Source organism: Micrasema longulum, unplaced genomic scaffold (assembly GCF_059751315.1).
Source record: "Micrasema longulum isolate JH-2025_06_02 unplaced genomic scaffold, ASM5975131v1 h1tg000198l, whole genome shotgun sequence".
Lineage (NCBI taxonomy): Eukaryota > Metazoa > Arthropoda > Insecta > Trichoptera > Brachycentridae > Micrasema > Micrasema longulum.
The window spans coordinates 492,475-509,862 of NW_028277403.1; the positions used below are offsets into that span (position 1 = coordinate 492,475).

General features: G+C 33.5%; 1 protein-coding gene across 2 annotated transcripts; it reads left to right on the forward strand.

The window, feature by feature from the left end:
- The first annotated feature begins 32 nt into the window (after nucleotides 1–32).
- Nucleotides 33–14,812, forward strand: LOC148283780 (coiled-coil domain-containing protein 170). 2 transcript variants are annotated; one of them, XM_088243274.1, is made up of 11 exons: nucleotides 368–442; nucleotides 1,091–1,180; nucleotides 1,403–2,141; nucleotides 2,220–2,392; nucleotides 3,407–3,607; nucleotides 4,101–4,244; nucleotides 4,377–4,457; nucleotides 5,288–5,560; nucleotides 6,448–6,698; nucleotides 7,993–8,190; nucleotides 14,629–14,812. In XM_088243274.1, exons 1-11 carry the CDS (start codon nucleotides 368–370, stop codon nucleotides 14,723–14,725), a joined length of 2,322 nt encoding a protein of 773 aa, XP_088099400.1. In that variant the 3' UTR covers nucleotides 14,726–14,812. The 2 variants fall into 2 exon arrangements, with proteins under 2 accessions (XP_088099401.1, XP_088099400.1); XM_088243275.1 differs by lacking the exon at nucleotides 4,377–4,457 and having other exon boundaries at nucleotides 33–442.
- The last annotated feature ends 2,576 nt before the right edge of the window (nucleotides 14,813–17,388 follow it).

Below are 17,388 nucleotides of genomic sequence, written 5' to 3' on the forward strand. Positions count from 1 at the left end.
TTTGAACGGTTACTCATTAAGGTGGGTGGTAGGTACATAACTGTCGACATTGGTCGCCTTGGTGTCATATTGGATGATCCATGTGAAGGTACAATTAACCTAATTTTAAAAAATCAAGCATGCGTCCTACTTTTCAAGTGGTTCACACTAGATACTGTGGTCTCCAGGGATTCTTTGGCCTCAAAGAAAAAACATTAAGTCGATAATATTCCGGGTTTTCGTAGCATCGCGCACCCACCTGTTTACAAGTTGCTAAGAGCTCTCATCGCACAAAGTAAAAAGAAAGATGACTGCGGAGCAGAAAAAAAGTGCGAAGTGTTAATGATTGATTGGCCGCGTTCATCGTGAAGCTCGGAAAATCGCAGCCATGAATTCAGACAGAGCGAACACCGAGGAAGATTGGAAAATATTCGAAGTGCTGTGTTCCAAAACGTCGTCGGAGGTTTGTTTGTTTGTTTACATTTTTTTTATTCGTACACTTCGATAAAATAAAACCGCGAAGGTCGTATCAACTTATTTTTAAGCATCGATGTAAAAATTGTAGAATTGCATGCGAAAATTTAAGCGAAAACGGCAAGCGGTCGCTATGGATTTGTTTATAGCGTCCCGTGCCTTGCACTAAACATCGATTCGTCAATATAGGGGAGGCCCAACACGGAGGACAGGAGGCGGGAAATTACGAAACGCAAAACTTAAGACCGAAGACAGCGCTTCCGCAGTGCACTTGGATAGAGTAGAAGGCGCTACCGGTAGTGTGAGAAGTCAACTGTATTCTATTCTACCTCCACACAAAGTGAGTTGATATTGGCTGTTACGCTGCGCCCTAATATTCGGTGTATTGGGAACTGGGTGCTGGGCGCTCGGCGCTGGTACCGTGCGTGACTGCACAGCGATGAAATTTTCTTCCGACCTATTTCATAATGTTCTCTTTTCAAAGCGCTTTGAATGGATCATTCCGTAGCATGCCGTCGAGAAATATCGGCAGAGTTTCAATTTCCCTTTATTTACTCTAAAATTTATTTTTGTGGGTTCGTATTATATTTACGATTAGGTGAAGTTAAAACAACATGAACGAATTGTTTTTGTTTAGATGGAAGGAGACGTAGAGCTCGATACTACGATGGCTCTGAGAAGTGAACTTGCAGCCTTGCAGTACAAGAGGGACCGTCTCGCATCTGAGGTAAATTTTGTGGGCGTAACGCGAACAAAAATTTTGAAGTGACACGTAATATTTAAAATTCCTGAATTTCATTAAATGATCGTGTAATTGTGTACTTAATTTTAACATATTAGAAAAGCACTTAACAAACAAGCCGGAATATGAATTTTATTTTAATCAGTATCTCATCACCGAAACTAAGCAGTTATATACCGTAATAAACTTAAAAAAATAAACTTTCAGATTAACGAAATGAAGAATCAAGTATTGTGCAGGGATCAGAGAGTGATGGAGCTCCAGGTAGAAATTGAGCACCTCAGAGAGCAGGCGGCTCGTCAAAATGCGGTGATAGCTTCGTTGAAAAAGAAAATACAAGATCTTGACGATAAAGAAAGAACGTTATATTCCACTCAAGGGCGCAATGAAATAACTATACAAACGCTGCAAAGGGACTTGAAATATCAAGAAGAAAGAGCGAAAGATTTAGAAAAAAAACTGAGAAATCTAGAAATAGAATGTTCGAATGAAGAGCAAATGAAAGATAACTATAAAAGCCAATTGCAAGATCTTTTACGTCGATTGTCCGCTTCTCTAGGCACTGAATTCTGCGAAACATCCCACGCACATTCCCCAGAAAGTATAGTTATAAGAGCCACCGAGCTCGTACAAGAGACTTCTAGATTGCGCAGTAAATGCATTAATGTCACGGAAAATTTGTCTTGCGTCGAACAAGACATGAAAAATTGCCGGGATGCTCTCGAGAGGACGAGTGCGGAGCGAGACATTCTACAGAGACAATGCACTACGCAAGTTGTGGACTTGGACCGATTGAGGCAAGAAAAGGAAACCCTGGAAATGCAGAATAGAGTTCTAGAGAGAGAACTGCACGACAGTAGAGATAAGTATTCTTCTTCAAGCAAACACTTGAACTCGGCAACTGGAAATATAGCCCAGCTTGAAACTACAATATGCCAGTTGAAAGGTAAACAAGTCGTTTGAAACGTGTATTATAAACGAGTTATTTTAAGATTACTGCTATTTATTTTGTATTTTATTTTAGACGACTTGAAACACAGAGAAGAAAAAAATCAAAGATTGCAGCACGAGTATCGATCTGCCATGGAAAGTTTAGCCATACAGTTAAGCTTGCCAGCGAGATTTGTAGAATGCACGGATAATGCTATCAAAGACAGAATCAGAGAACTTCTGAGTGACAATAAAGATTTGAGTATGGTAAGTAAATTATTTTAAGTATCTGATGAGAAGGATGCCACCTCTTAACTAAATTGTTAAATGAAATATATACAAATATCGTTTTAGGAACATGCTCCGAATTACATTTACTCAATGCCGTTTACAGAAAAAAAAATACAAACAAGATTACAATTTTTTATTTTAGTTTTTATTTGATATCATGGTGGATATTTAATAGTAATTTGATTTAAGTATTTTTTCAGTATTAAACATATTTCTTAAAAGTACGATAGCTTAAGGATCATAACATTGATTATTATTTATTACGTTGCAATTTTTCTAACCTAACTTAAAAATGTAAATTTCAGTACTAAAATTGTAATAAAGAACCAAATATAAAAAATAGAAGAACGACGTAATTTAAAAAATCATCTACAGCTACTGAAAATTCCTATTTACTCTAATAACCAGTTATAAGGAGCTGTACGACACTGTACGACTGTACGTGTATGTACATACAGCTCGCATATTACATACTCAAATAAATGTATTATATTTCTTCTGTGCTAATAATATTATTTCTCAACTTGATTCTTATATTTGGCAGAGAAATAACCCTTGTACCTTTTACAAATGTTGTACTATATGCACGAAACATAAATACTATACAGCATACCTACAATGTACATAAAATACAGTACCTATTAATTTTCCTGAAAGAAACTGAAGATAGAGAAAATAGAGTTCATATTATTATAATATTTGAAAATTTCCGAGGATTGCACCCCGCTCTACCGCAATTTAATTGCCATTTTCTAATAGTGAGTTATTTATAACTAGTTGAAAATGGCCACAAAAATTTTGATATTTTGGTAAATCGTAAGAACACAAATGTTTCTTTTTTTTTAAAGAAAACAAAAAGTAAATAATATTTTAAGTAAATAATAATAATAAGGAAAATAAATTAAAAAAGTTTGCAGAAGAGGAGTTAGAGGTTTCAAGGAACAACAAATGTTTCTGCTATTTTAAGAATGGGTTTGTTTAATAATGCAGCAAGCGCACTCGTTGCGTGATAAGCTGACTTCAGAATCACAACACCTGAACCGCCAAGTAATCTCCCACGAGCAGACTGCAGGAAGGATGAGGGTTCTCGAGGACGAGCGAGCCCTTCTGGAGAGCAGGGTCCACAACCTGGACAAGGAGCTCACGGCGGCAGAACTTTCTAGAGATTCTCTCAGGAGAGACAAATCGTCGGTCAGTAGTAATAATTTATTTTAATTTCAGAAAAATTGTAAGTATTAATACGCACTGGTAATCCAGTGTATGTTGTGCTAATGTAGGTGCAAATGTAATTCATTAAACTTAAAAAATCAAGAGAATTTAACCAATATATTATATTATTACTTTGTTCAATTCTTATCTTATCGAGGTCGATAACCTTTAATTATATTGATCTATTTGTTACGCTTATTTATACTCACAGTAATACTTTTCAACAATAGGTACCGATGGCAATGTTGGGATTCCACTTTATAAATCACAGTCATTTTTCATGCTATAAATTGTTGTTTTATAGGTTCGACGGATCCATAAATTAATATATTTATAACTTTGTGGTAATTATCGATCCTGTAAAGGACTGATAAAACAACCCACGCCTTCGCCATATAAGTCGCATATAAAATGTTGTTTCGTCGGTTGCTCGAACTGTGCAGCAGTGTCTCACTCAAATAATGACTTTTTACAGCTTATAACTTTCTTAGAAAGATTGAGCAAGGCGTTGAATATGGACGAGATATCTCAAGAAGTTGGCGTCGATCTACAAACGGAGTCGATGCTGGTCAGAGCGGAACAACTTGCGAGACTGGAGAGTGACAAAATTGTTGACAAGGTAATAAACAACACCTGGTTTTTAACTTGCATTTCGTTGTAATTGTTAAGTATGAATATTTAGTGCTGTCAATGTCTCGTTGTTGTATTATTTATTGCCTGTCTATCCATTGATGTGTTATTTTGACTATAGTTTCTATGCTGTGGTTATTACGGTTCGCTGCCTCGATTGAGAAGAGAAAGATCATTACATGATTTGCCAATTTTAAAAGAAGTAAGACTGAAAGGATACCCTTTATAGCCGAGCACGTTTATTTAAACTTTATCACTAGTATAACTTTAAAACATTTTTAATTATCATCAATCATTTGTCTTTTAAATTAGCCACAATGACAAATCACGCAAAACATAGCATCTTCAGCACTTCTCAAACTAAAAAGTTTAGTTCGCCAGTCAGGCGAGTAAATAAATTCCCGGCTCCACTTTAAAAACTTCATCGAAAACAACACATAAACGTAGCTTAAACGTAAACGTAGCTTAGATCATTCATTAAAAAAATCATAATATAAATAATTGAAAAAGCATGTTTCAATAAGTGCACTATTTAAATTGCTGAAACATTTATTGAAAAAAAATGCAGACTAATTAACTTACCTGGTATATTTTTTTCAATTTATGTTGAATTTAGAGAGTAGTTTAGTTTCCATATAATATCGCAAGGGTATTAAGTATTATTCTTAATATTCCTACTTAGAAATCTCGTTTATTGTTTAATAAATAAATGAAAAAATGATACACGTTTACGTCGCATATAAAGATACAAAAGCCTACAACTTATTTAAATTTCACTATCTGTTATATTGAAGTCACATGGAACTAATTTGGCTTAATATGAATTAATTAACTATTCGATTTTCTTTGACTGCTTTTATACGGGTGGAATAAGCGTAAATAGTAAATTATTTTGTTTTTTTAGAATAATGTTGCTCAGTTCGGAGGTTTCGTAAGGTATTTTATTTATTTAAGCTAAGGACCTTCATAGTAAATGTAATATATATTTTAACGTAACAATGTTTTGTCATATTTGGCACTGTTTTTCTTCAGACCGCAGTTGTTTACCAATTACAAAGACGAGTCCGAATTTTACGGGAGCAGCTACAAAGAAGAGACCTTCATTTAGATCTGCTCAGAAGAAAGTTATCTCTCCAGGAAGACAGTACCAAGATGAAGACCATTCTTCAGACAGAGAGAGACGAGTCGTTAGGAAGAAATAAGAAACTCGCAAAACAAGTTGACAAACTAAACATACAACTAACTGACGCTCGAGCGCAGATTAGAGATCTGAATTCTCAATTAGCAGAAGCCGCAGATTATAAGGTATACCTACTCTTAATCTGATAATCATATTGCCATCAATTTATTGTTGAAACGTTTGTGAAATCAATTTATAAACTACGTTATTTATTACAACGCTTGAAAGTATATGTATGTACATTATATACCTGCCTCTTGTGTCACTTTAGTAAAAAAATATTTATATCTCGTTTACAATGTACTTTGATAATTCCTACAGCTCTCTTTCCATTGCCCAATTATTTGACACGTATAATAAAGTTTAATTTTAAGTGACGGGTTGTGGTCCCGTGGTAATATCGTGGACTCAGAGGCTCGAAACCACTCTATCACAAAATGTTTTCCATTTTCTAATACAGTTAATAACAGAAAATGGTCAAAAAATAAAAATCTGTGAGTAAATCATAAAAACCCAAATATTTCATTTAAACAAAATTTAATGGTTATTAATCGTAAACAGTTATTTGACTAAATCAATAATAAATGATAACTTCACTATGATGGCGAAAAACAAAAAATCTGTGATGCCTAAAAAATATTTTTATTATGTTACATATTTACTTATTTATCAGCACGATCAATGATTGAATTAAATGCCCATATATTTAGAATATTGCTTTATTTTTAAATAATAATTATTAAACAAACTTAACTACCCTCGGAAACGAGATTTTTTGTCATTTCAGAATCATGCTTGTTCCGAAATCAGCTTTTGTCGAATCATTCTATAGACACTGTTGTAATTTCTAGATAATAATATTCAATCGACGACATGTAAAAAACCCTTCGTGACTCCTTTACTATCGTTTTTCGAGTTCGTGCTGATTGGTTTCGATCACCTCTGCCGTTTTCACAAAAACAACAATAATAATTCATCAACATAATGATCGTTAAGAGTTTCTAATTTACAGATAACAGCACTGGAAAGAGGTCGGAAAATCGAAGATCTACAAAAGCGGCTTGTTGACTCTGAAATGTTGAGGACAAAGTACAATAGGAAAGTTAATATTTTGAAGGATCATGTGAGGTCTGCCGGAGAGAATATGGACCAGGAGAGGAGTATCTCAGATCACCAGCTGACTATAGTAAGAGAAGAGTTAGCAAGGAGCAAGGAAATGCTGGCGGATGCCAACAGGAGGGATGCCCAGCTGCAAAGTTTCAGGTGACAATCTTATCGTTTTTTCAACCGCCTCAACTCGGCAAACATGGACTTACAGACGAATTAGTGACTGAAGTTATAACGTCACTCATGACAATCTCTGAGCCCCACAACTCCAAGATTGATTATTCAGTATAATATTGGTATCCATTAATCTATTTTGTGACGGATGTTCGTTTATTGACCGTCGAGTTCGTTCGCTTACGTTAAAGAGTGGTCATTCTTAATATGTTTTTACAAATTAGAAGGTACCGTGTTTATTGCTACGGAGCAATATCTTTCAACCACTTAAAGAAGCAATAATGAACGTATACAATACGGAACAGATTAATTAAAACAAAACTTTTTTTTATCGGCCTGTATTGCAGATTATGAGCACACATTTTTGAGATTGTTTAGGGTATTTTACTCGCTTTTTTATTGTTTTAATCAAAGTTTAGTTCTGACATTTCAACTTTGCCTTCAATGATGCACACATTTTTAACTCGGCGAGCAACCATACCATAACCGCCCGCACTGGGTTGGCGTGGGAATTTATCACACACAAACCTAATTGAGTTTGTCCCAATTTTTGTAGACAAGGACTGGATTTAACTCCCTGGGGAGATATCAATATTAACATATTACAACAGAGATGAAGAACATTTTAGAGAAAGTAAAATAGAAGTCTAGGCATCTATAGGGCTAATGACCTGTCATTGTCTGGTTTAAGTGGTGATTTTACACACTGTGTAACGTTCACCATTCTGCCCATATTTGAACATCTATATTCTTTCAATTATTTCATCTGTTGATGTTTGCGTAGTTGAAGATCTTTAAATTTTAGTTTAAAGAGAAAATATGTATCATTGTTACGCGAAGAATGATTGTCCGCTAATTCAGCACACATCTGTATAAGAGAGAACACGAAGATAGAACTCATAACAAGAAAGACAGAGACGCTGTTCTGTGGCGGGTGTTGTGTAAAACAGATTCGGTCTTCAGTCTGTTGATGACAGTGATAGAGGACGTAATTTGAGCGGTGTTTTTATGTTTTTTAATTTATTTTGCTAAAGCAGATATAAATTATCAATTTATTTGCATAAATTACGGAAAAGGAATTATTAAACAGTATGTCTCTGTGTTTTTTTATCAAATGTCTGAACTTTAGAATATTCCGTCTTGTACTAGTGGTAACACGATGTTACATCACTGCGCGTAAAAGGATTATTTACCACAGTCTTTTAAGAGTTAAAACGTAGTTTAATCACAAAATAAAATTTTAATATTATACATTTGGCAATTTTCTTGTCATCAGGACATCGATTGCAAAGCTTCTGGGAATATTCAGCCCCGTGGCAGACTACGAGATAATATCCCGTCTCCAGAAGCTGGTGGATGCTCACCACGACTTCACTCTGGTCTCCAGGAGGTATGATGACCCCGCCCTGCGCATGGCCGCCCGCTCTCCGCCCCTGCCCGGCCCGCCCAGCCGCCTAGCGAGGACCCCAGAAAGGTACCGATATTTTTTTAAAATATTTCAACAATCCAACAAGGAATAACGAAAAAACACGAAATACACATTTTGACAAATATATTAGTATGTTTATAATAAAAATAGAGAAAAGACTATCGAAAGAAAGAACAAACGATGCCGTCGGCGAAGAAACGCGTGCTCTTGATATACAACTTCAGAAAACTCTGTAGATGTGAAGGTTGAAAGTGGCCACCAGCCAATGACAAGTTGAGTCACTTTTCTTTATACAGACGTTTTCTACTATTTTTTCCCTGGATTATGGCACTAGAACTATGATTTTTTTACGGAATATAGACATTTACCGTTGGCGTGTCTCGGTTGTTTTATTTTTTCCATAGTTTTCTATGTGAGCAAGAAACATCCAAATCCCAAATACGCTCAGTTGTACCTATTTTCGGATCTACGGTAAACAAATATGATAAATAATTTTGAAAAGCGAAAAATGTACTACAAAGAAAATTTTATTCTGATAATCTTAAAAAAACCTTATTGGCTCAGTTTTGAGGTGCGAAAAACGGGACAGCCAAACGTCGATTTTAGTTACGCAAAATTAGTTCAATGTGCAGTTGTCTTTTTCGCACAGTATCAGGGAGGCATTTGCGAGAAAGTGAGAGAAAAACAATGTTTATATACCTTTTCATCAATGTTGTCTTCCCTATTTTTCTCTGTTGCGATATATTTCAAATACTTGTTGGTTTTAGTAAGATAATTTTTACTGTTTCTGTATATGGTAGTTTTGCGATGTACTTATTTGACTTTTGCCAGGAAGATGTTTTGTTTCAGATGCATCTAAGTTTATTAATTATTTTGAGAGTGTTATTAAAGCCAGCAGGCTTATTCTATCAGTTTCGTTTCGTAAGTTCGTTCGTTCGTCATTTATCCATCTCATTCTAACGCAATCAAAAACATATTTCGCTCTCGTTCCCTCTCATACGATATGAATGAATTTACGAAACTAATAAGTTACAGCCAGCGTTGCCATTGCTACCGATTTTTCGGTAGATCTACCGATTTTAGGAGCAACCTACCGAGTTCTATTAAAATTCTACCGATTTCTATACATTTTCTTGTTTTCTTTTCCATAGAACAAAATTTCAATACAAATAAAACGAATACATATTATAATAATGTATTGTTTAACAATATTTTGAGTTTGTCCAAATTTTTGTAGACAAGGACTGGATTGAACTCCCTAAAGAGCTGTTTATATTAACATATTACAACAGAGATGAAGAACATTAAGGAATATAGATGTTCAAATATAGGCAGAATGGTGAATGTTACACAGTGTGTAAAGTGGCCACTTAAACCAGCCATTGACAGGTCATAAGCCCTGTAGATGCCTAGACTTCTATATTACCTTTTCTTAAATGTTCTTCATCTATGTTGTAATATGTTAATGCATTGTTTGTTTGCTTACCTAGGTTGCCATATATATAATGATTGTTATAAAAACTGCTTATCTATAGTACATAATAAATATATAAAATGAATAATATATTTATGAAATGAATTGGTTAGTATTGGTAAAGGGTGATTCCCGGTTATTTTTAAATACCTACCTATATAATATTGTTGTATAATAAATCATGATCATAGAATTTCATGGCATTATTGAAAAATGTATATATATTTTTGTTTATCTTATGATAAGAAATGTAAGGGGATCACCTTTCATATAAAAATGAAATGAATGAAATTGAATCCGGGTCATGGTTTTGCAATCTTTGGGTAACATATTGAATATTTTGGGGCCCAGAAACCTGAAATTTCTTTGCCCGAATTCAGAATTTGTGATAGACCCCATGACTCATCCATTAGTTTGACTTCTGGTAGTGTAGGAGTGCATCTCGTGATTCTTTCACATTTTCAAATCAAATGTAAATCATTGAATATAAGGAAGGGTGCTGGCTCAGATGGTCTGCCTCCTCTTTTTATAAAAAAATCCTTCGAATCTTTGTGTCTACCACTTTATATCATCTTTAAAAAATCTATTGATTCTGGTATTTTTCCATTATTATAGAAAACTGCACACATCTCTCCAATATTTAAGAAAGGCGATAAGGAGGATGTCAGAAATTACAGACCAATTGCAAAATAATCATGCCTTAGCAAGATTCTTGAATCTCTTGTATAAAGTATATATTATTCTATCAGAACAACATGGTTTTTTTCCAAACGATCCGTAACAACAAATCTTATAGAATACGCCCAATTTTTAAGTGACAGCATCGATAACAATTTGCAATTTGATGCCATATGTACTGATTTCTGAAAAGCTTCTATAAGGTTAATCATAATATTCTGCTATTAAAATCTTCAGAGATTTGGGGTGTATGGCTCACTATCAAATTGGTTTGAAACATACCTCACGCACAGATATCAGATTGTTGTTATCAGTGGTTTTTCAGGCTCTTCTTATTCCGTATCCTCTGGTATACAACAAGGATTCAACCTCGAACCTCTACTATTTCTGATATTTATAAATGATATTGCTTTAAAAATAAAATTTTCCAAAATTATTTTATTTGCGGATGACCTTAAAATATTCAAAATTGTGAAATCATTTATGACTGTCATAAACTACAAAATGACCAACATTCTTTGTTATCTTGGTGTCATGAAAACGACTTATTTTTTAGTATAAATAAATGTTTGTCTATTTAATTCACAAGAAAAATAAATATAATCGTTTTCAATTATTCAATCGATAACACAATTTTAATGAACAGCGAGACAATTCGAGATCTTGGGATACTTTTTGATAACAAACTTAAATTCAACCTTCACACTGACCACATTTCCAAGAAAGCGTCCAAAATCGGTGGATTTATTTTGCGAATATCTAAGCCATTAAAAAACCCGAAAATTTCAATTACATTGTATATGTTTGAAAGGCGCCGTGGCGCAGTTGGTTAGACGGCTATCAGTGCAACTGGCGTCGCGGGTTCGATTCCCGCCAGTTGCAAGAAAAAAATCCAAGAAAGATTTTTTTCTCAATTGGTCTGGGTGTTGTGGTATATTTTTCATTACCTTCTTCCATATCCCCTCTATCCCACCTGCTGACAAGCCTCAAAATAGAGGCTTAGCGGGTTATTCCTTTAAAAAAAAAAAAACATTTGTTCGTAGTTTGCTTGGATTTAATTCTATAATATGGTATTCTAATTATAATATTCGTATAACGCGAATTGGATCGGTGCAATGTTAATTTTTAAAATCGTTCATATTTAGAATCGGATCAAATACTTTCATAATTAACTATAATGATCGTCTAGAGTACTTTCATATCTTTAGTTTAGAATTCAGAAGGATTTTGACTGGTTTGATATTCTTGCACAAATTAATATCTAACAGTATAGATGCCCATGATATCCTTGCTCAGATAAACCTTAATGTATCTCGCCGTAACTTGCGTACCAATCCTGTCTGCTGTGGGAGACTATAAAAGTAACATCGGATTCTTTTCCCCTCTGCCAAGAATCTTCAAAACAGTGAACTTAATCTCATTAAACAGCACTGTCGATGTGTTCCTACAGCAAGGGCAAGCATTCAAGAAGCAGGCGGTGTTATCACTCCTGACTTGCGATTACACACTTGTCAAGTCCGCGTAGATTATGCCATATTTATACCGTTTGTAAATTTAAATGGATTTGAAGACTGTTTAGATTAAGTGTTACTCATTAATACCAATCTTTTAGGGCTTACGTAAGCCTGTTGATTGGCTTTTAAAAAACGAAAACAACGTACGACCCATGCCAGTTATACTCATTTTTGTATTTTTATGATATTTTTTATTATGAAAATGTTAGTCATCAACAAGAATTACTTACATGGCAAAAAGTTGTGACCGACTAAAGTTTCAGTTTCGGACAGTTTTGGCCAATAAATCGAGTTTCGGGCGAAAATTGGCCGGTCGGGATGTGTCGGATTACGTTCAATTGTACTCGGGTGCATTTTAGGGCTTGTGACTGAAGTTTCCCTCTCATATGTATATATTTGTAATTCCATTATATGGTCCATGAAGAAGTATAGAAATTGAAAAAATAATATTTTCAGGCGTTGCCTAGTATGTAGGTGAAACAATTCAATTTGATGAATCTCACCCGCATAAATAAAGGTTTTAGCTCTTTAACTTCACAAACATCAACAGATGAAAGAGTTGAAGGAATATAGAAGTTCAAATATGGGCAGAATGGTGAATGTTACACAGTGTGTAAAGTGGCCACTTAAACCAGCCATTGACAGGTCATAAGCCCTGTAGATGCCTGGACTTTCATATTACCTTCTCTTAAATGTACTTCATCTCTGTTGTAATATGATAATTCCTTTACAGTTATTTAGTTTCTATAAAACGCCAATATCACATAAGCATGAAACGCGCCAAAAAGCGAGAGGAAACTTTATAGAAAGAAGAGCCATAAATGCGTATGGAGAGAGGACCAGGGCGTATATACTCCCTCGCATAGTAAAGAGACTCCCGGACGAAATAAAAAATAGTGATATGAATAAAAACAAAGTAAAATTGGTTTTAAAAATCTTTTTCTTAAATTCTAAGTTTAGTGTGTAAAAAAAAAAAAAAAAATTATAAAAAAATGGGGAAACAAAACAATTTAAAACAGTGTCAAAAAAAGTGTTTGTTTATTATTTTTTATATTTTTCGTTATCAAAAAAGACTTGATTTACTTGTATTTAATTTTTTTAAGCTTTTATTTTATTGATATTTTTAAGTATGGAGTAAATAGATATTTTTACTCCATACTTAAATAGATATTAGATATTTTTAAGTATGGAGTAAACAATAAACTTATACGTGCAGTATCGTCTCTCTATGAGGAGAGTTCAGCGTGTATAAGAGTTAATGGGGGATTTACATCTTGGTTTGCGATCTCAAAAGGCGTGAAACAGGGATGTGTAATGTCACCATGGTTGTTTAATCTATACATGGACAACTGTATGAAAGAGATAGAATGTATGGGTATTGGAGCAAAAATGGATAATTTTTCAGTAAGCTGCTTGTTGTATGCTGACGAGTTCTGTTAGCAAGCAGCAAGGCTGATTTGCAGCAAATAGTCTCTAGAATGTATGATGTATGCCTGGAGAGCGAATTGGCGATGAACGAAAGTAAGTCAAAAGTGATGGTATTTGAAAGGGATAGTGAGGTTACTGACTGCATAATAAATGTAAACAACGAATGTCTCGAGCAAGTAGAAGAATTTGTGTACCTGGGAAGCATGTTTTCAAGAGATGGAAGAGTAGAAAAAGATGTTGAAAGAAGAGTGAATGCGGGCAACAAAATGAACGGAGCACTAAACACAGTAATTTCTAATAAAAATATGTCAATCGAAGCTAAACTGGCAGTGCACAACGGAGTTTTAGTCCCAACACTTATGTATGGAAGTGAAACATGGAACTGGCAGAGGAAGGATGAAAGCCGAGTGAACGCGGTTGAAATGCGATCTCTTAGACGAATGTATGGGAAATCAATGTATGACAGGGTTACGAATGATGAAATCAGGCGAGAGTGTAAATCTGAGACAAGTATAATTGATAAGATTAAGAAAGGGTCTCTGAGATGGTTTGGTCACGTAGAACGAATGGACGACGAGAGAATGGTAAAACAAGTATATATGGCAAAAATGAACGGCAACGTTAGACGAGGACGACCAAGGAAGACGTGGCATGATCAGATAAACCAAAATCTTAAGTCTGGTCATGTCAAAAGCAGACAGAACCGAAGGGCATGTATGACAAGATGTATGAATGTGGAAGAGGCTAGGAGTGTATGCCAGGATAGACGTGTGTGGCGGTCCATTCTGTCTGCCTACCCCTACGGGGAAATGGCGTGATGGTAGTAGTAGTAGTAGTAGTAGATATTTTTAAGATTTTTAAAAAAATATTTTACGTAAACATTATTATGTTGTGTTACAAAAATGTTTAAAGAGAGAAATTCCTGCAAAAAAACTGCTTTTGCAGTTTGGCGGGAATCAAAAAAATTGTTTAGAATTTAAAAAAGAAAAATAAATAAAAAAATAAAATAAAAAAGTAAAAATTCGTATAGCGTACATCAAGGAACGTTAGTTACATGCATTTATAGCATAACGAACCAAAACACTAATTAAATTTATGCCTTTTATTTTATTGTGTATTTTATTTAATACTTATTTTAATCCGCTTGTACGGTTTAACAATAAAAACGCTGAAGCGAGACTTTAAACTTGTTTAGATAAGTATTGGTTTCGGCCAAAACTAGAACAGAAGCTGAAATTCGATTTTGATAACATATATCAAATACTATATACATAATTATTTAGCCTATCTATGTCACTTTGGAATCAGCTCTTTAATTTAAACATTTTTCATTAAAAAAATAGATGATAAGTGGAGTAAGCGTGATCACGTTTTTTAATTATGTTTCAGATCCCTACGATATGATGATTCTGGATGTATAGATCTTCCGGATAGTGAAGATCTTGATGACGATTTATTAGTAAAAGGAAGATTTGGGACTTTGTGACCTTCGTCCTGCAGAAGGCGAAGCTACCTTTAGCCTTTTGTGAACTAAACAAATTAACAATATATACAAATATATAAAAAAAAAAAAGAAGTGATTACTACAAAATAAATTTATATTTATAGACACTTGATGATTACTCTTCATAAAGGTCAAACGTAATTAAAATAGTGTTAATTTAAATACGTTATTAAAATTTAAGACGTGAAACTTGATTGAGTAAATAAAAAATACGTCGCTAAAAAAACACCGTCAAAACCAAATCCAAAAATCTAGTTAATTTTACGAAATAATATCATTCTGTTGATAGTAAAATTTTATAATATAAATGTACCTTTCAAAGTACCAAGCAAAGGTTTAGAAAAAAATATGGGGCGTCATCTCATATTGACATAAATATTTTTTAATCAAAAAATTTAAAATATTAGTCTTTATTTAATTTTTAGATAAATCCCGTATATTTTTCAAATGTGTTATAATTTTAAAAATATTTAACTGGCGTGTTATCATCATTATTATTCCCCTTTCGCCTAATGGTGCATAGGGCACTGCATTGGTACACCAATCACAGTGTATCTTGATCATTTTTGTTGGATGATCAGTCTTACCCATCAGGTGCCAGTCCAGGAGACTATGAAATGTTAATGTAAAAAGACCTTTTTAAATAAATATTTTATGTTAACCATGTCAGGAATCGAACCCGATACCTCTCGTATAGTAGGCAATATATGTTAGTGCAACAACTATGGTGACGGCGTATACTGGGTTTTGCATGTTGGTTAAATTAGTGTCCTGCCGAAGAGACGGGTCCCGGTAGACATAGAAAAGTCGGTAAGTGGTTAGATACAAATATTTAATAACATTTAGTAATAGTGGTCAAATTAATTTATTTACGCCAATACCAATTTTTATTTTACAAAGGCGTGAATTAATTAGTAAAAACGTTGTTTAGAACATATTGATAAATACATTTAAAAAATAATAATGATTTGATAATGAATCTACCACAGTTTAACATTACAAACATTTTCAGCCATTTGTAAGTTATAAAACATAAACAATTTAAATAAAAAAACCTCCGACTGCACTAAGCTTAGATATAAATCGATCAATCTTATCGTTAAAATAATAATATCATCATCATTTACCCCTTATTTGTACCCGATGGTGGGTAGGGCACTGGAATGGGTTAATAAATGCAGCATATCTCGATCATTTGTCACGGGAAGGTAAGGTGATCAATTTTTTGCTTCTGGAGGCCACAGTGACGGTAAAATATTGCAGTGTAAAAACGACCTTATTAAAAAATATTTTATGTTAAGGGTTGACCAGGAATCGAAACCATAACCCAAAGCGTATTCTCATAATTAAATCAAAATTTATCAAATAAACTTATTTTATAACTTACCTTCACTTAATTATATTAATTAACTCTATAATTTATTTATTTATTTTATTAAGGAAATCACAGTCTTTATATAAATACAAGGTAAAAAAGAACAATTGAAAAAGTAAGGCCAATTACATATTTCACATTAATTTATTATGAATGCAGGAGGAGAGGGGAAAAAATAAAAAATAATCGCACTTAAATATTTTTTTTGTTATAAATAGGTTTTCTACAGACGTTTCTAAAGTACAGGTAAACGTCGTTTTATGCCGGGGTTCCGTTCCGAGAGACACCGGCGTAAAAAAAATAGGCGTAAAATGAACACAAATATAATGGAAGATGTAAGGTTTAAATTAAATTAAAAATTAAGGTTAAATTCAAAAATTCTGTGTCAAAATTCTAAGAACAATCTAACATGTTTATTTAATACATATCCTTATTTAATTAAAATAAATGAAAAATGTACTTAATAAATACAGTTTAAATTAGTTTACAAAATAAATAATAATCTCTCGATATAAATAATGATTTTTTTATGATAAATACTAACTCACCAGTTCTTCGGTACCAAATTAAATTCTCACACTTTTTTGAAAAAAGCATCAAATCTGCTTTAATTGTGGCTTCTTTTCTTGCAGAATCACAGCAAAAACTACAAATATTTAATACTCTTTTAATTTTAATAATAATAAAATAAAAAAATATAACGATACCTTTTTGTTTTTCTTAAAAACTAACCCGGAAACAATTTCACACACACAATAGGCTGCTCGCGTACACGGTAATATAATAAAACAACGCGTAAAAGTGTGTCTGATATTAGAATCGCGGCGCCCACTGTCGTGTGGTAACGGCCGAACCGGAAAATCCCACGCCGGCACCAACCGGCGTAATTGTAAATCGGTGTAAATTGAACCGGCGCAAAACGACGTTTACCTGTACTATATTTTTTTAAATAAATATCAAAATAACACAACATATTATGTTATTCAAGAAAATATTTATTTAAAAAATCACCTTTTAATATTGTTACCGTAAATATTATTTTACATGCAAATAAATGTGAATGCAAATAAAAAACATTTGGAGATGGTTGATATGAATTGTATCTTGTCGTCCAATTTGAGTTGGACTTCAGAGGAGTACATAATAATTATCTTAATAAAAAAATGAAAAGAAAATGTGACTCGAACGGTTGCTTGGTGTAACGAATTCAGATGGCGCATCAATAAAAAAAGTAAACACATGTTTTTAATTTTATAATCAGATTTACTTT

Excerpts from the sequence above, each read along its gene's own strand:
- LOC148283780 (XM_088243274.1), top strand. The coding sequence starts at position 368 with ATGAATTCAGACAGAGCGAACACCGAGGAAGATTGGAAAATATTCGAA. Across the intron at positions 1,181-1,402 it reads GGGACCGTCTCGCATCTGAG|ATTAACGAAATGAAGAATCA; the intron begins GTAAATTTTGTG and ends ATAAACTTTCAG. Across the intron at positions 8,191-14,628 it reads CTAGCGAGGACCCCAGAAAG|ATCCCTACGATATGATGATT; the intron begins GTACCGATATTT and ends ATTATGTTTCAG.